We start from the raw sequence: 19304 nt of genomic DNA on the forward strand, positions 1-19304 counted from the left end.
TGCTACCCTGAGTCTGGACCAACACCTCCACCACTCCCTGCTTCTTCTAACAATAATGACAATACTAACATTTGTTAGTGTTTACTAGAAGCCAGGTACCATCCCAGCCGTTTCATGCACTCACCCACTTAATCCTCACACCAACCCTATTAATGCTCTTTTACAGGTTAGGAAACTAAGGCCCAGGGAAATTAAGTAATTTGTCCAAATTCATCCAACCAGTAAGTGTTAGAGCTGAGATTCAAACCAGCACTGCCCAGAACTTTCTACAATGATGGAAATGTTCTAGATCTGGGCTGTCCCATGCGGTAGCCACTGGCCACTGGAAATATGGCTAGTGTGACCAAGGAACTCAATTTTAAATTTTAGCTAATTTTAGTTAAACAGCTACATGTGGCTCGTGGCCCCATATTGATCAGTGCAGCTCTAGAAGCTTCTCTAAGTCAAGTCCCTAGAACAGCAGCATCAGCTGGGAATTTGCTAGAAATGCAAATTCTTGAGCCCCAGCCAGAACATCTAGTTTAACAGAATGTCTGCAAGGGAGGCTGTGCACATCTGTGAGACAGCACCCCTCCCCCCAGACGGTCCCAAGGTGCTAGAGCCACAGATATTAACCCAAGAAAGCTATTTGCATTCCTGTTGAAGGAGGGAACTGGACTTACACACCTACCTCCCACCTGCAACCTGCCCCCATCGTCTCCTGAGGGCCCATCTCATTCTTCCCTATGCCCTGCCAGGCTGAAGAAACATAGGAAGTACATTCAGCCTATGCCAAGGGGCCAGGGACAAAGGGGGGAAAGAAATGTCCCCAGGAGACAATCTGCTATCAGCCCTTGGGGCTGCTGCACCCTCTGTGGAACTCGGCTCCTGTGAACCTCAAACTGAGGAATGCAATTCCAGGGAGCCTCCTAGAAGGTGCAGGGGCTTTCTCAAGGGGCGTTGTGACTGCAGAAATCTTCACCTTATGCACTTACCTTAGAACTACAGTGGTACCTCAGTTTTCGAACATCTCCGTTGACGAACATTTCAGTTTACGAATGCCGTAAATTTTATGGATCTATGGTATCATTAGACAGTAAAATTCATGCTAAATTTGCAGTTTTAGGGGTTAATTTTTAAGGTCTGGAATGGATTAATCCATTTGGCATTAATGGATTAATTAATTTGGCATTTGGGGAAACCGCACCTTGGTTTTTGAACGTTTCAGAACTCGAAAGGTCTTCCGGAACAGATTATGTTCGAAAACCGAGGTACCACTGTAATTCCCAGAAAAGAGACAACTAAACTCAATATGCTCAGAAAGTGGGGTCTCTGGAAATCTGGCCAAGATTACACCGTTAAAACATTCATGCTTTTGACGCACTCTCCCCAGGCCTGGAAATGTCATAAGGAAAGCTTCTAAAACTAGAACATTTTGTTTGCCCGTCATTGTGTCTAGGAATAAGGGAGGAGTTTTGTTCATCCAACAAACACTAGTAAGACCAAACCAGCCAGATCTCTGACCTCAAGAAACACCCGCCAACATGAGCAGCTACAACAAGGTAAGAGTTAAAGAAAGCAGATGCATCAACCAGAGAGGGGACTGAGCGGTCAAGACATGAAGACTGAGAATCCTCTAGTGACCCCAAAAATGCTTCCCATGAGGGTCACGTCATAGGTTCACTTTGAACACATTCTGTGAAAATGTGAATGTAAGGCACAAACTAAATGACAAACAAAAAGCAACTCTTCGAAATTGGGCGAGCAGGAGAAGAGGGAAGGGAGCAGAGTGGAGACGCAGCCTGCATCTGTGGCTGTAGAAACATGGCTGGCATCCGCAGCTGAAGAGACGCAGGGGATCCCAGGACGGAACAGAGAACACAAAAGCCAGGAGGAGGGCTCTTTCCCTGCATCCCACAGCTGATCTCTCCCACGGAGGAGGCAGCATATCCAGCATTTGAGGCAATAACCTCCGCTGAGACCTCTCGTTGGGCCCTAGGTAGGACAAAGGACACAAACTCCATACCTGGGCCCCGCCCTCCCCCCCCTTCCAATCCTACCCCTGACCTTCCAGAGATTTAAACTGGCCCCTGAACTGAGGAATACAGTCAGATTACAGAGGAGCCTTAGTGCTCAAGCTCTGGGAAGACCCGCATGCAGCTCTGACCCAGGGAAGAGGCTGGGAAGAGTGTGATTTTTGCTGGGCTAGGAGAGAAGAGACTCCTCCACCCCCAGCCACCACCTTTTCTGGCCTGCAGGAAGAGTGTGACACGGCTGGGCTGGGAGAAAGAAGACCCCTCCATCCCCAGCCCCCACCCTTTCTGGCCTGCCTAGGGCAGGGCAATTACAACTGTGGAGGCACTCCCAGGGTCAGCAGTAGGCAGCAGACGCAGCTCTGGGCTTTGAGCAGCTCAGAAATCTTCCACCCACCACACACACACACACACACACACACACGGAAGAAGTGCCCTAAGACTCAGGAGAACTGGACACAGGGCTGGTGGTGCTACTCTCAGTGCGCATATGTGCAGGCAAGGGCAGAAACTGCACTGGCTTTGTAGAAACTACCATCCAGACCCCTCAGCCCCACGCATCTAAATCTGCAGTCCCAAGGTCACTGTGGGCACCAGGTGACCGGCTCTGCCTGCACAACACACAGAGGACTCTTTGGTACAGCAGAGGACAACCTGGAGATTACTTGGTGGGCTTAAGCCAAGACTGGCACTGCTTTTTGTTTTGTTTTGTCTTTATATCTTTGATATCTTTGCCTGTGTTGAGTGTGGGTTGTTGGTTGTTTTTACATGTGAATGTATTTGGTTTTTCTTTGTTGTTGTTGTGCTTGGTGATTTGCTTTGTTCTGAAATTGCCCTACCAGTGCCCAGCTTAAGAGGTACAAGATTCAACACACCCAGAGGCCAACTCCAGACCAAACCAGAGTACTACCAGGTTTGACCTACAAGTGACACACCCAGAGGGGCTTCTTTACAGGCACAAGAGCCCATAGAGGCCAAGCCACATTTAAGCGGTCAACCCTCACACAGCAGAACACCCTGTGGTGGGCAGAGCCAAGTCTCACAACTAGCCAGCCTAGGAGTTAACCCCACCTACTCACAAGCGAAAAGCAATTGAAGATCTTCTTTAACAGGACGATACACACAACACAAGAGTCACCTTTGGAGCACACGCAGAGGAGAAGAACGAAGTAGTGCAAGTCAAATATAAAGGACACATACTACGTAAGATAACCCAGCAAGAACTAAGAACTCTAGGGGATCTACCTAATACATCAAAGCAAACACAGAGAGTCAGCCAGAATGGGGAAACAAAGAAACATGTCCCAAATAAAAGAACAGAAGAAACCTCCAGAAATGGAACCAAATGAAACAGAGGTAACCAACCTATCAGAGACAGAGTTCAGAACACTGATGATAAGAATGTTTAAGGAGCTTAGAGACGACATAAAGAAGGATAGAGAAATCATAATGAACAACCAGTTAGAACTAAAGAACTCCAAAAAAAACAAACAACCCAATTAAAAAATGGGCAGAGGACATGAAGAGACATTTTCCTAAAAAGGACATACAGATGGCAAACAAACATATGAAAAAATGCTCAACCTCACTAACCATCAGAGAAATGCAAATAAAAACCACAGTGAGATACCACCTCACCCCAGTCAAAATGGCTAGCATCAATAAATCAACAAACAGCAAGTGCTGGCGCGGATGTGGAGAAAAGGGAACCCTTGTGCACTGTTGGTGGGATTGCAGATTGGTGCAGCCACTATGGAAAACAGTATGGAGGTATCTCAAAAATCTGAAAATGGAACTACCTTATGATCCAGCAATTCCACTCCTAGGTATCTATCTAGAGAAATCCAAAACTCTAATTCAAAAAACTTTATGCACTCCTATGTTTATTGCAGCACTATACACAATAGCCAAGACATGGAAACAACTAAAATGCCCATCGGTAGACGACTGGATTAAGAAACTGTGGTACATTTATACAATGGAGTAGTACGCAGCCATAAAGAAAGAAATCTTACCATTTGCAACAACATGGATAGACCTAGAGAACATTACGTTAAGTGAAATAAGTCAGACAGAGAAAGACAAATACCATATGATCTCACTTATATGTGGAATCTAAAGAAAAGAATAAGTGAATGAACTAATCAGAAACAGTTTTGGAAACATGGAGGAAAAACTGAGGGTTGTTAGATGGGAGGGGGGTGGGGATAAGGGGGAAGGTGAGGGGATTAGAAAACAGTCGGTAACCACAAGATGGTCACGGGGTTTTGAAAATTAATTTGGGGAATGTAATCAATAATGTTGTAAAGATTTTGTAGGGTATCCGATGGACACTTGTCCCATTTGGGAGACCACCTCAGGGATGATGTAGATGCCTGATCCCTGCACTGTACACCTGAAGCTGAAGCTGAACAATAATGAATGCCAACTATAATTTTACATATATATATATATATATATATATATATATATATATATATATATATATATATGTATGTATATACTTAAAAGAAGCGGAGTACAGCATTAGGAATAGAGACAGTGGAAATGTAATGGCTGTGTGTGATGTCAGAGGGATAGTGGATGGGGGGAGGGGGGTTCACACAGTGTGAGGGACATAAATGATAAACGTCTAAGTATTACTTTGTCTTATGCACCTGAAACTAATTAAAAAAAAAAAAAAAGCAACTCTTCAAGCCAAATATCAAATTCTCATTGGTTGAATTTTAAGAGAAACATTGACATAACGTTCCTGAAGAGTTGCAATGAAATGTAAGTCCTTATGGGTTAACATGGGGTGAAAACAGTTTAATCCTCCCCTCCTGTATTGTGAGCTGAACTTAATAATGTATTCCCAAAGAATAGTGTGTGGGGCGGGGAGCGGGGAGTGGGGTTGACTTTACAAAGGAGAAATCTGGAAAATACCACCCTGGCCAGGCGATCAAGGTTGATATCACTATTGATAAGCCCTGTTGAGAGCATGCACCCCCTGATATGACACAATGAAAAAGACCTTCACCTTTGTGATAGTCTTCCCAAACACCCACCACCTCAGGCTACCCGTCTCTCTAGTCTAATCATGACAAAAATATCAGACCAACACACATTAAGAAACATTCTACAAAATACCTGAGATGCCACAAAATATGGCATATACATACAATGGAATATTAATCAGCCTTAAAAAGGCAAGAAATTTTGACACATGCTACAGCATGGGTGAACCCTGAGGACATTAAGCTGGTAAAATAAGCTGGTCACAAAAGAACAAATACTATACGATTCCACTTATATGTGAGTGGAATAGTCAGATTCATAGAGACAGAAAGTAGAATAGAAGTTAGCAGAGGCTGAGAGGTGGAGGAAATGGAGATTTCTGGTTTAATGGGGAAAGAGTTTCCATTTTACAAGACGAAAAGAGTTCTGGAGATGGATGGTGGTGATGGTTGCACAATAACGTGAATGTACTTAATGCCACAAAAGTGTGCACTTAAAATGGTAAATTTTAATATTATGTATACTTTACCACAATAAAAGAAACTAAATACTTTTTTAGTCATAGGTCATGGTGGGGAAGGAAAGATTTTGCCTTTTCCCAGCTTTCAAAAGCACAATTTAAAAAAAAAAGAAAAAAAAAAAGGAAAGGCAACATCAAGTAGTGACAGGTGAGCATCAAACCCTAGGGCCACACCTGATAAGGCAGGTTGCTGTAGACAAGTTATTTAACATCTCTTGGCCTCAGCGTCCTCATGTAATGGATCCAAGGGGACCTCGCTCACCAGTCTGAGAGCATTCCATAGCATTCCATAATTCTGTAAGTATGAAAAGTGCTCAGCATGGTGGCTTTGCAAAGCGACTTCTCAACAAATGCCAGCTGCTACCATTTTGTCCCCAAGATGTTGGAAATTAAAACAGGGTATTTAGGCCAAGGAAAACAGCTGGGGATTGGGCACTGCCCACGCTGGGCCAGCTCAGGGCCGCCTCCTGCTACCTTAGGTCTTTCCTTTGCTTCTGTTGCTCCTTTGTTTTCCTTCAGGAAATGTGATTAGTTGCGGGCGACAGGAAAGGAGGGGAACCTGGCAGAACAGAAGTCAGTTGCCCTTTCATTGGCACCTTGGTCAGAGTTCCTTTTGAGAAACTCCCTCAGGGCCTCGGAGTGCCACGAGTAGGGTGGGATTTTTCCACATGTTGACAGACAGCAGGACTCTGCCCACCGGAAGGGAGGTCAGGGAGAGGGGGTGGTAAGCAAGAAACAAGGAATCAAATTCAGAAACAGACTTCCTCTCTGCTGAAGGTTCTAGACCAGCTGACGGAAAGATGGATCTCCTTAAAAAGACTTGCAAGATTTCATTCTGAGCAAGAGAGCTGGAGGGAGGCTTCCATTTCTTGACAACAGGAGACGAAGAAGCAGACTTCAGAACCAGATCAACAACCTCGTCTCACTACTGCATGGAGAGAGGGCCCAGGAGGCTCCATCCATTAACCCTGTGCCAAACTCTACTGTGAGTCACCCCTAAGCCACGGAGAAAGGAAACACTCATAGGAGACACCACCTCTGGGGCTGAAAGAGACCAGTGTGTACAAAATCCTCCAATGCGGGGACCTCATTTGATCTACCTCTGTAACACCAGAGCATGGCCCAGGGTGTGGACCACACAGGGAGTGCTGGAGGAGAGTAGGAGGCAGAGGGCAGGGAAGGCAGGTGGACAGACAGACATGAAGTAAGCTGCTGGCTGAGTTAACATTACTAAACTTTTCAGCACTTCATGTTTACATCCCATCAGGTGTGTGTAGAGAGACCATGGAGGCACCCCCAAACTCTGAAACCAATGAGTGATGGAGGCCACTGGCCTGACACAAAGGCTCCTTAGAGATGGAAAGGCTTCCAGGAACAAGAGGGGAAGAGTTGTAGAGGTTAGTTGTTCCTCGGCTATGATATGGACATATCTTAACAGAGAATGGAAAGAAGGAAAATCATTTAGAAATTGAAGAAAGGCCTGATGGGAGACTCAAATGAGACAATGATTATCCGGTACGTAGCACAGTACCTGGTGTGCTCAATAAATGGTAGTTTTTATCGTTATAGTATTCACAAGAACTGGCTCATACCTAAGCAAAAATGGATGAGAGGATGTTCAACCTCACCCATAAATAAAGAAATGCAAATTTAAGCAAAAATCTGCATTGCCGTTCACCCATCAGATTAACTAAGGTCAAAGTCCAGTGAGACAGGGCATAGGGAAACGAGCTCTCCTGCACCACTGATAGAAATATAGATTGCTACCATCTCTCTTGAAATGCTAGATGGGAAGACATTTTGCTGCTGGTATTACAACGGTAGGATTTCACACTGCTCATATACTCCTCACACAAGTTAACAAAAAGGTGTCTAATCCCAAAGGTTTCCATAGCAACATTATCACAAACACAACAAAGGACCAGGGACAACTCTGCGTCCATCAAGAAGGAAATGATTTCTCACCAATAAGGAAATTATACTGCCTTCATCCAAGGACAAACCACGCTTGTCACAAAAATGTCTGGCATAGCATATTGTGTGTGCTGACAAGGAACCATTCCAAGATGTATTGTTAAGTGAGCAGGTCAAATCCACCGAATTACATGTCATCACGTCACTGTCTCATGTCTGCCCAGCCCTTATAACCATCACTATTTAACTTGGTTCACTTCTTTACGGTCAATCTCTCTCCCATCACAAAGTAAAAGCAGGAGCCATGGTGATCAAATGTGAACGCCTAACTGATGAACTCCAAGTGGTCTGTGGCAGAGACGTTGTCTCTGCAGATGGACTCAAGTTTTCCCCTGAAAAGAGGCTCCACACAGGTGAAGCTGCTCTCACCATCAAACCCCCAGCACCTCACATAACGCCTGGCCCTTTGTAGGTTAAATCTGACCTCCTAAGGACCTCTCCACACCACAAAACATGCTCCATCCAACTCCCTGGAATATTTAAAGAATGAAAATCGGAGTCCACAATGATCCAGAGAAAAACCACAAAAACGGGAATGAATCTTACCTGTTTCTCCTGGTTTGATCCACAGAATAAATCTGCTTTCTCAGCCAACTTGGAAGAGAGTGGAGACAAAAACAAAAATGAGAGTGAGAGAGCAAGTTAGAAAATAATGCAAGTCTGAGTTCTACAGGATGGGAACAAAGGAAACTGGGAAGGGTTTTCCAGCTTTCTAACTCAGAAAGAAAGCAATTTTCTCCTTGTGGTTGAAATGCCCTAGCTGAGCCGAGAGGCCTCTTCAGCTTGTAGGGGCTGGCATTCTTTAAACTGACGATTCCCTCTGATGGTATCCGTTAATCCCCAAAAAGCTGGTAGGAAAAAAATGGTGGAAATCAGTGGGCCTTGGTTTACTAGGGGGACAATAATTCACACACCAATCCCATCCAGATATCCACAACATTGACGAGACAGTCCTGAGTGGCAGACCTTGCATCTGACTGTCCTTTAATGAGTCAGCTTAATGCATTCTTACATCCTGTAAGAAGGAAGCCCTCCAGCCATCCCCTCAAATGAAACACCAATGCGTTTTCTGTCTCAGTTCCAATGCACTCTTCACGCCAACAGGCCAAGGCTCCAACCCAAGAGAGGCTCTTCTGTGGGACATCAGAGCGTCCACAGCCACTACTGGGTACCTACTGCATACAAGGCACTCAATGAGCCTCCAAGATGAAATGTCCCATTTTTCTTTCCTTTGCCTATGTTGTCTAAAGGAAGCAGAAGAAAAGAATGAGTGAGCGAAAACAGAGACAAACAGGCCCATACCTCTCAATGATGGTAGGTGTAGACGCGCTCATCACCTCTTGGTGTAAGAGTTTCAAGCCCGAGAGCCACTTCGTTGCATCTTCCTTAGAGTCAGCTACAGAGGTGAACGGGAACAGAAACGTTGTGTTACTCCCTGGGAAGACCTCTGCTTAGAGACTCCGGCCCGGCCTCCCCGGCCTCCCCAACCCCATATAGACCGTGGGGATGGGAAAAGCCTGTGTCGGTTTGTAGTTTTGCAAGACGGCACCAAGAAGGCATCTCCTTCCCACCGTCATGATTCTAAGACGTGTTTTTTGTCTGAGATGAGGCCATGGGCCCAAAATGAGCCTTCGACAAGCGTGACAAGGAGGCGATTTTTTTTCAAAAGTTTTAGCTTTTAACCCTATGCTAATGAATAAGATGCAGGGCCTGGAGTAGCCTGTACCACAATCCTGAGCAGCCCTCAGCATTTCCCATTTCCAACCAAGGCCAGAGAGAGGAGCGGAAAGTAGGTAACGCTGACGCCCATACGGGAAGCGGCAACACGTGGTGGTGAAGAGCTTGGCATCATCACCAAGTCCCACGGTACCACCTCAGGGCTGTGTGACATTCAGCTGGGTACTTAACCCCTTTGCACCTCATTTCCTCATCAGTGACATGGAGCTAGCAACGCAAACACCTCGTCGTCGAGTCAGTAAACATCTAACCACCAGGTGTCTTGTTAGTCCAGACCAGACCGTGCCAACATTGCTGCTCTCGTTCTTCCCGCGCAGATGAGGAGAAAAACCAAGGCTCACAGGGTTTAGAGTCCTGTCCAAGAGCCAGTAAAAGAAGCTGGGATCTGAATCCGTGTCTTGCCCACCGCTCGACCTGACCTTGAATTCCAGAGCTCTGGAAGAGGAACCCCAGAGTGGGACACACACCAAAGCTGGCATCCTGTGCTCCAAGTCTTGCTTGGATTCTCATGGTCTCCCTACCAAGAACCACAGCCAGGCCTCAGCCTACAGTGGGGCTCAGTGGACACAGCTCTAAAGGTTCATGGTCACGAGCCCTTTCTCTCCTGCCCATCTCTGCCACCTGCCACCCACCACCAATCAGACACGCACTCATTTCCCACATCCAGCTTGCTATTTCCCTCCTTCTAGCCCTCGCACATGCAATGTCCTCTCCTTGGACCATCTTCCCTCTTTCCCTCTAACTCCTACTAATGCCTCAATAGCCAGTTTAAAAGTGGCCTCCTCCACAAAGCCTTCCCTGGCTGCAGGCACTCTCCTCCTCAGCGCAGTGCATTATGCATGGACTACTGCTCTTACTGCAGTGTACTGTTAACTTCCTGTCCACACACCTGTCTCCCAAATAGACTGTGAACTCCTAATAGGCAGCGACTGGGGCTTATCCACCTTTATAGCCCCACTGCCATCTGGCACAACCTAGTACAGAGCATCTGCTCAAAAGACTCCTGGCGAAAGAATGAATGAGAAATTAAATCAATGGGAGCTATTAGACCCTAAATGAAATGTCCCGAAGGTGGCTCATCTTTCATAGTTTCCCCCCACTTTGGTCTACTTTCAATGGTATTTATTTTCTGACTTATCAGTCATGATTATGCACATGGTTCTAAGTCAATAAATTCTAGGATTGGACCTGAAGGTAGCTCCAAGCTTCTGCCCCTGAGTAAAATGCCTGAGCTTTTTCACAGCTCTTCTTCTGGCCTCTCGGAGGCCTCTTTGGCTTTTTGGTGGATTTACAGGGAGGGCCAGAAATCTCACACATGTTTGTCTATGTGTGTGTGTGCATGCATGTGTGTGCATGTATGTGTGCATATATGTGTATGTGTATGTATGTGTCTCTATTGTGTGTGTGTGTGTGTGCACGTTTACGTGTGTGAGATACAAGAGTTCAAGGAAGTTCCTTTAGTTCAGTCACGTTGAGTAAATGATGTAGGCTAGTCTCAGTTGGACAGTTACATAGGTTTCAGCCTTTAGCTCTCAGCATGAGCCATAACATAACCCTTACAACATCCCAAAGAGGTCAGCGTTATGATTCTTCCCATTGCAGTTGAGAAACTGCAGCTCAAAGAGGTTGAGTAGCTTGCCCAAAGTCACACAGCTAGAAAGGGGCAGGGTTAGGATTCAAAATCACGATGCCCCGAAACATGCCTTAGCAGGCAGGCAGGTGTGAGCATCCTGCCATTAGAGAACGTCCTAGGAAGGAAACTGAGGCACAGGGAGGATGAAAAAGCGCCCGGATGTGTACCTACCTGCTAAGCTGAGTGTGCTGAGGACAAACTGGCTGCCATACAAGATGGTAAAACAGCAGTCTTCCTTCTGGCGGACTGCTTTTGCACGCTCAAAATCCTTGGAGTTCTTCCCTGGGCGGATTTCCTTTATTTCCATGATATCCACTAAAAGAAAATTAACACGAGCCAATTAGAAGCTGAGTTCACCACCAACCCCCGCCAAGGCTGCAGCCACCTGCCTGCACTCCAGACACATAGCCCAGCTCCTTCATGCCACAGAATGAGTTGTCCCAGCCTCTCAGCCCTGCCCAAATCACATGATTATGTGCAAATAAATAAAATGCTTGTTATTTTAAGCCACTAAGTACTGCAATAGTTGTACAGCAATAGATAACAAAAACAAAGAAGAAATCCATCCTAACCCAAGCAAGGGAGACCCCCTCTCCTGCCATAGGGTAATCAGTGAACTGTGTACTGTCACAAAGAGACAGGCTCAACCAGTCCCTTCCTCCCATTTCTTCTGTCAAAAAAAGCACCTTTTCCTGGGTGGGACCCATTCCACATGCTTCGGATGAAACCGATCCACCCCTCCGAACCTCCGACCACAATAAGCCAAAGATGGGTCCAAGGGTCCTAGGAATGACCAAAGTGCCCACCCCTGGCATAGTGACTGGTTCAGGAACAAGCCCATGGCCCAAGCTGGGCCCATCAGCATCCTCCTGGGAATTATTTGGCCAAAGCTATTCATAAACTTTTTCCTGCTGCTGCTGCTGCCACCTGACTGATAAAACATGAGTCTGGGGTAGCAGGGACCATGTTACCTGCCATGTAGAAAGAAAAGATTGAGCCCTGATACACTCTTTGAACCCCTGGGTCCAGTCAGGCTTGAAGCCACTTCTGCCCTGGAACGTATTACTTACGTGATGCAATAAATCCTTTTTTTTTAATTACAGTTTATTGCGGTGACAATGGGTAGTAAAGTTACATAGGTTTCAAGTGTACACTTCTGTATTACATCATCTATAAATCACATTGTGTGTTCACCACCCAGAATCAGTTCTCCTTCCATCACCATATAGTTGATCCCGTTAACCCTCATCTACCAAATTATTTTTTCTTAGGTTTGTATGAAATGAGTTTCTGTCCCTTGCTACCATAAGAGTCTGGGTACATACATCTAAGTGCTTGCATTGAACAGAAAAACAGGAAAGAGAGGTATTCCTGGAAAAGAGAAGGTAGGGAAGGAGATCTCAGCTCTGACCTGGGATCAAGGAAGAAGACAGATGAAGTTTAGACAGATGAACAAAGGCACATAGAGTCAGGGTTGAAAGCAGGAAAGGTTCATGGCCATTCAGAGGTAGCAGCAAGAGTGGGGATACGGAGAATGAAATCATAGGAGAAAGAGGGGATGAAATGAACTGAAAGTTTTCTGCCTTTTTACCAGGCTCTAGCTAGATTGAAAACACTTTGGGGGACCAAAATCATGAAGTAACATGAAAAGACTTTAAACAAACACCATTTATTCTGTATCGTGTGTGTTGGACAGTGGTTACACAAATCTATACAGGTGATAAAATTCCATAGAACTATTCACCAAAATATAAAGGAAATAAAACAAAAAGCAAGTGCATGTAAAAAATGGTGAAAAAACAATGAAGGTCTGTAGTATATTTCATAATAATGTCTAGTGTCAATTTCCTGGGTTTGATAACTATGGTTATGAAAGATGTTACCACTGGGGGAAGCTGGATGAATGGTACACATTCTGTACCATTTTTGCAATGTCTGCATGCATCTAAAATTGTTTCAAAATAAAAAGTTTAAAAACTAGTTATTAACTACGGGTGGCCCTATTATTGGGAGGGGGGTGGTGTCTATAAACCTTGGACAGGTAGAAGGGTGGGGGGTCATATCCCCATTTTTCACCCATCCCTGAAACATGGGAGTCTTATCTCTTCTCTTTATCTTCAGTCCTCAAAAATAAACAACAAAACACAGATCCTTTGTGTGCTCTGAAATTCACAACCTTCTAGGAGGAAATCAGCATTGCTGATTTAACTGCTTTTGCAGTTATCTAAGAACATGAAAGGTATTAAGGTTTGTTCTCAGAAATGAGTTACTCACCCATCCAGTTGACTGTCAGTCAAGAGTCTAATGATTCTAAACAAATACTCTTTTTTTCTTATCTAGTCAAACAATGATGATCTCACCAGTTTCTTTCCCCATAAAACATCTCCAAGAGATAATCTTTAAATTAGCCTACTGTAAGCTTTTATCCTTGCAGCCAAATTATAATAAAAATTTGACACATGTATGAAACAAAAAGAAATCTTCGGATAATGTAACACAGTCTTCAGGCAGTCACCAAGTCTTATCAATTCTACTTTCTAAACTGCTCTTGAATCTGTCACCTTCTACGGTATCCATTTCCATGGGCAACACCATAATCCAAACCACTGTTATCTCTTGCTTGGTCTACTGAAATGGCCAGAAGTTACCCCCAGCGCCATGTTTATGAAATGCAGATATGCTCATGCAACTCCCAGGCTTCAAACCTTCCGATGTTGTCCCAATGCTGTTAGGACTGAGAACCAAGGCCCAGGGCTGACCCCTGTGTGCCCTCAACCTCCATGCTCCAGCCACAGTTGCCCAATCTCAGAACCTCCAGTGAGTCATGCTCACTCCAACTGTAAGACATTCACACATGCTGTTGGTTCTGCTAGGAATGCTCTTAGCTTGGTTAGCTCAAAGTTCTCCCTTCTAGGTTCAGCTTAATCACCATCAAACTCACAGGAAAGACTCCAGCTCCTGCTCTTGTGCAGACCAAGCCCCTCTCCCCGACAGCAATGACCAGAGGCAAATACCTACTGGTGTGAATCGTGGATTCAGAGCTCTTTCCCTAGGTGGTGCTCCTTTCCTCACCACTATCCCCACTCCAAGGAGAGGGTGTGGTGTACAGCGGAGCCCAAGAAATAGTTGTGGAAAGGGAATGTGGACAGAGAGAGACAGGGAAGCAGATAGGGACAAAACTGGAAATGGGGCTGAGGGGGAGACACACACACATACACACACACAGATATGAACAAACACAAATGGAGACACCTAAACAGGGTGAAAGAAGAACAGAGACACCAGCCATGACCAGAGGACAAGCCACCCAGATAAGGAGAGAGGTGCAAACATGCACACATGCAAACTCAGAAAGAGAGAAAGAAACATGGGAGACAGAAAGAGAATGAAAGATAAACACGCCACTCTAATGACACAAACCCCCCTAATCATCCATATACCGCCTTTCAATTCAGTGTAAGCAAGCATCCTTTGGAGGCCAGCCCTGCCCCAGAGAGGACGGCAGGTATCCACCTTCCTCAGCCAGGACTGGTCACCTCCATTATGGCATCTGACCACTTCCCTCTTTCTTCTCCCCAGATAAGTATTGGCTTATTCATCATACTTCTGAAAAGACTACGCTCTCTTCATTGAATTGCCTTTGTTCCTTTGTCAAAGATTAGTTGACTATATTTGTGTTGGGTCTATTTCTGGGCTCTCTATTCTGTCCCATTGATCTATTTGCTTAGTCTTTCCCTAATACCGCACTGTTTTGATAACTATTAATATACAGCTTTATAGTAAGTCTCGAAGTAGTATAGCATCAGTCCTCTGACTTTGTTCTTCTTCTTCAATATTGTGTTGGATATTCTGGGCCTTTTGCCTTTCCATATAAACTTTAGAATCAGTTCATCAATATCTACCAAATAACTTGTTGGAATTATTATTGGGATCGTGTTGAATCTATAGATCAAGTTGGGAAGAACTGACATTGAGTCTTCCTATCTATGAACATGGATTAGCTATTCATCACACTTTTAACCGTTAGCCAGACCTTCTGCTGGATGTACTTACTTGGTCCTGGCCCTCAAGAGTCTTACAGACACATCAGCATCATCCGTGAGGATAAAAATAAAGGCAATAAGAATCACGTAAAACTCTTACTTACTATGTGCCAGGCACAGGGCTAACGCTTTCCACGCCATTGTTGGCCAGTTCCCTGGAAGCTGAGCCTGAGGTAGGGATTCTTGTTCAAGTGTTTACTGGGGGATGGATGGTGCTCAAAGGAGAAGGGAGTGCGGGAGCAGGAAGGGGTGGGAGAAGAAAGCTAAACTAGGCGGTGGTCCCAGCGGAGGATGGGCTTCGGACTGGTCTCCTGGGGGCTCTGGAGCATGGACCACACCAGGTAAGTGAGTTCTCCTGGAGGCAGAGCGGCTGGCCTCTCGTCCTCCCTGCCTCCAGCAGCTAGGAGAGGGGTGTACAGGCCTGGTAACGCAGTCTGGGCAGGTCAAGACGGCACCTCGACGCTGATTCCTCAATTCTCACAACAACACTGTGAGGCAGGTACAACCACTGTCGCTATTATACAGATGAGGAAACTGAGGCATGGAGAGGTGATGTACATTGGCCAGGTTCACCAGCCAGCAAGTGGAAGAGCCAGGATTCAAACCCTTATATTGCTTCCTGTGGTCAAGCAAGCAACTACGGGAGCAGCAGTAGGATATGCAGCCCTCTCCCCACTGTGCTCCAGCAGCCCGTCCCACCACATGTGCACGCACGCACACACAGGACGCCTCCTGCCCACCTCCGGCTCAGGTAAGTGACTTCATCCCATAACGCCTTCCTTCCCCACCTCCCTTCATTAATCCATCCTGTTATTTTCATATCTGTGCTGTAAAAGTCTTCACTAGCACCATTTGTATTTATAGACTTATTTGTTTCCCTGTGTAACCGCTCCCTCCTCTAAGCCCCAGGAGAACAGGGATAGTGTGTGTCCCATTCACAACTGGAGGCTCACTGCCACCTACATCAGAGCCTGGCTCAGAATAGAAACGCAGATACCCACAGAATGAATGCATTAGGTTTCTCGGGTGTTTTGGTTTGGCTTTCCCCAGAAGCAGACCCCAAGACAAGGATACGAGCACAAACAGTGTGTTTAGGAGGTGATCCCAGGGAACACCAGTAGAGGAGTGAGGAAGTGACACGGAGAAGGGAAGGAGTAGATAAGGGGGTTGCCATGTTATCAAGTTGGTATCCCGTGGACATCGGGAGTTGATCCCACAGGGGACTCAGAGTCCTCAGAGTTGATCCGTCCCACTGAGGAGCAAGGGAGCTGGGGTATTTATCCCCAAACCTCCATCTGCTGTGGGTTGAGAGCTTCTGGGGGCCTTAACTCCCCAGGCCTCAGGCAGAGGGCAGCAGTGATCAGACAGCACGCTGCCTTCAACACGCAGAAGCGGGTGCTAGTGCAGTCAGGGTCAGCCCATGGCAGCCTCTGCTACCGCAGGCTTGTGATTTCTGCTCCACCCCAACAAGACGCAGGGTTCAGCATGTGTGAGGGGCTCAAAGGCCCAGGATCTCTCTAGTTCAGACAGGACAGTGACGCATGCAGACAAGTCCCAGTTACTGAAGAGAAGGGTTTCTCTGGGCTTCCCCAGGAGAGCCGCTACAGGGAAACGGGACAAGGTGTTAGTGCCCTCTGTCCGTCCCATATCCCTAACAGCGTCTCAGATCAACAGGTGGTTCTGGAATTACAAATATCAGCGCATGCGCTCTCACTCTCTCTCGCTCCCCGTCAATGTTACATCTGTATTAAGATATAGTTCACATATCATAAAATTCATCCAATTAAAGGGTACAGTTCAATGGCTCTTAGTGTATTCACAGACTTGTACAACCACCACCAGAGTCAACTGAAGAACACTTTCATCACCACAAAGAGAAACCCATACCCTTTAGCTATCACTCCCCATCCCCCGCTCAGCCCCACACCAGCCCTCGTAAACCACGAATCTACTTTCAGTCTCTATAGATTTGCCTGTTCTGCACATGTCATGTACATGGAATCATACAGTAGGTGGTCTTTTGCATCTGGCTTCTTTCACTCAGCGTGATGTCTTCAAGGGCCGTCCGTGTTGCAGCATGTGTCACTGCTTCATTCCTTGCTACAGATGAATAATAGTCCATTGTATGAAGAGACCGCATTTTGTGTATCCATTCATCCACTGAGGGACGTCTGAGTTGTTTCCGCCTGTTGGCTACTGTGAATAGTGTGGCTATGTACATTCACACCCAAGTGTCTGTCTGAACACCTGCTTTCAATTCTTTTGGGTATCTCCTAGGAGTAGAAAGCAGTCCCCTGCTGACGACACCGTCAGGGCTGCAGGTGCATTGGCGAGGTACCCAGCCATCAACCCAGGCCAGGGAGGGCACGCGAACGTAGGTGGAAAGTCACCTGCTGAGCGTGAGCCTGTGGCTGGGGCCTTCAGGAGGAGAAGGTGGCAGTGGAGCCACCACCAAGCCCTTCCCAGCTGTCACTACCACTTCCCAGACCTTCTGGGCAAGCAGGGGCCAGCTCCCGAGGCACCAGAGGGCTGCCTATTGTTCAGCCACCCCCTTGACTACCAGGAGCCCCAAAAAGGCGGGAAGGAAATCCCTTGCCAATGGGGATGTTTTTCTATTTGGAAATCGGCAGGGTCTGAGTGGCACTTTTGTTGACGTGCCCAGCAGCGACAGGGACAAGGCCCACTGTACTCGACTATGTGAATCCCAAACCACATTTCTGACCTGTGGCTGCAAATAAAATCCCGGGACATGCTGGGATGGTAAACTTGCAGGCTCCCAGGGGCCTCCCGAGTCATGAGAAGCCTGTGGCTGGTGATTAGCAGATAGACTCTGGAACCAACTCGCTTGGGTTCCAATCCCAGCTTCCAGCAGGTGGCGCTGAGCAGGACCTCATTTACCTGTCCATGCCTCCATTTCCTCATGTGAACAGGAGTGGTAAGCGTCTTCTCACACAGTGCTCTTTGAGGATGAAATGAGTGTGTGTCTATATATGTGTGTGTGCTCGTATGTGTGTATTAAAATAGTGCCTACTGATTTTAACAAATAAAGATGTAGTACCTTTTAGTTCTTGCTAGCTATTATTTTTAAGATTACTAATGCAATGGAATAAATCTGGACTCACATTAGGCATAAGAAAAAACAGTCGCTCAATTTATCTCTTGTGGAAATTGAAGAGGCAGATCCATACGTATTGATGTGGAAAGAAAACTCCACAATGGCTTACGTAAGTAGGATACTGGATGCATGTGCTTGTGTCTATATGTGCGTGTGTCCCCACATGTACACACACACATTTATGCATGCATATATTTATATTGTACATAGGTGTCTGTCGCTATTCAAATTCTCAGTATCTGAATATCCACTAGAACTTGCAAACATTATTTACCCAAAATGCACCACCCAAATCGCATACCTGCTATAGGACATTCGGGTGCAGGTACCAGTGAAAATATTGATGTGTATCAGTCTGCAACAGGAAAGGAGCATGTCCAGTGCTCTCGTGTTGAAAATCATCATGCATCAAACCTAGTGTCCTGCCCACCCTACTGGGTCCTTCTTGAGTCCTCGTGTTTACTTCTGACAAGCAAACTACCAACCAGAGTCCAATTTAGATGACATTTCCAGTATTTTTAACAGACTATTTCATTGTCATTTCTATTAAGTTACAGAGTAGTTAGAGGACAGGAAAAAAAAAATCAAAATTCAAAACCAATACCATGTAGTATCCTACGTCCTTTTCGCAAACATGCCCAGTAACAAGTTGACTAAAGTATCTAATAATTAGGTATTGCATCGGTTGCTTGCTGTCAATGCTTTGTAACGATGCAGAAATATTTGGTGGGTTGGTTTCTAGGTGTTTACAAATGTTAAGCAATACTGGGGAATTTGGATGGGTTTTCTCTAGTTGATTGTAATGCACCTCATTTGTATCCATGTAACATGACACAATATACTGCTATGCAAAAAACATGCTCTCCGTCATGTTTTCAGGAATGAGTTAGGCTCAGCTAAGGGGGATGCTCATATTTGTACACATGCACATGTGTGTGCAAAAGTGTGAGAAAATGTTTTTAAAAAAAGATTCCCACCAATTTGCTGATAATAATGGTTACTGGTGGGAAGGGTGATGGGCAAATGGCAGGCAAGCGGGGCTTGATCTGCATTGGTTGCAATTTTTACCAACGGCGCCCACAGTCATTAAGATGACCGACTTTATTTTCAAAGGAGGCTCTGGTGGCCAGAACTCAGACTCTGTACACTCGTGCGGTGGGGCTCAGCAGGCCTGTTTCCTGCTTGAAGAAGTGAGATAACAGCCACAGAAGCAAGGCCTCATCTTTGCTCAACGTCCCCCAACTTTCCCAGCATCACCTCGGGTCTCTCTCAG

At 45.9% G+C, this 19304-nt stretch overlaps 1 protein-coding gene across 1 annotated transcript in view; it reads right to left on the minus strand.

Annotated features, from left to right (window-relative positions):
* PLCG2 (phospholipase C gamma 2) overlaps positions 1 to 19304 on the minus strand; it is a 138868-nt gene that overhangs the window by 75333 nt on the left and 44231 nt on the right. Inside the window, exons 3-5 of the mRNA XM_019743719.2 lie at positions 11045 to 11188; positions 8806 to 8899; positions 8050 to 8097 (exon numbers count right to left, since the gene is read on the minus strand). Coding sequence (XP_019599278.1) covers positions 8050 to 8097; positions 8806 to 8899; positions 11045 to 11188 — 286 coding nt within the window. The remainder of the gene's footprint in view (positions 1 to 8049; positions 8098 to 8805; positions 8900 to 11044; positions 11189 to 19304) is intronic.

This window comes from Rhinolophus sinicus, linkage group LG11 (genome assembly GCF_036562045.2).
Source record: "Rhinolophus sinicus isolate RSC01 linkage group LG11, ASM3656204v1, whole genome shotgun sequence".
Classification (NCBI taxonomy): Eukaryota; Metazoa; Chordata; class Mammalia; order Chiroptera; family Rhinolophidae; genus Rhinolophus; species Rhinolophus sinicus.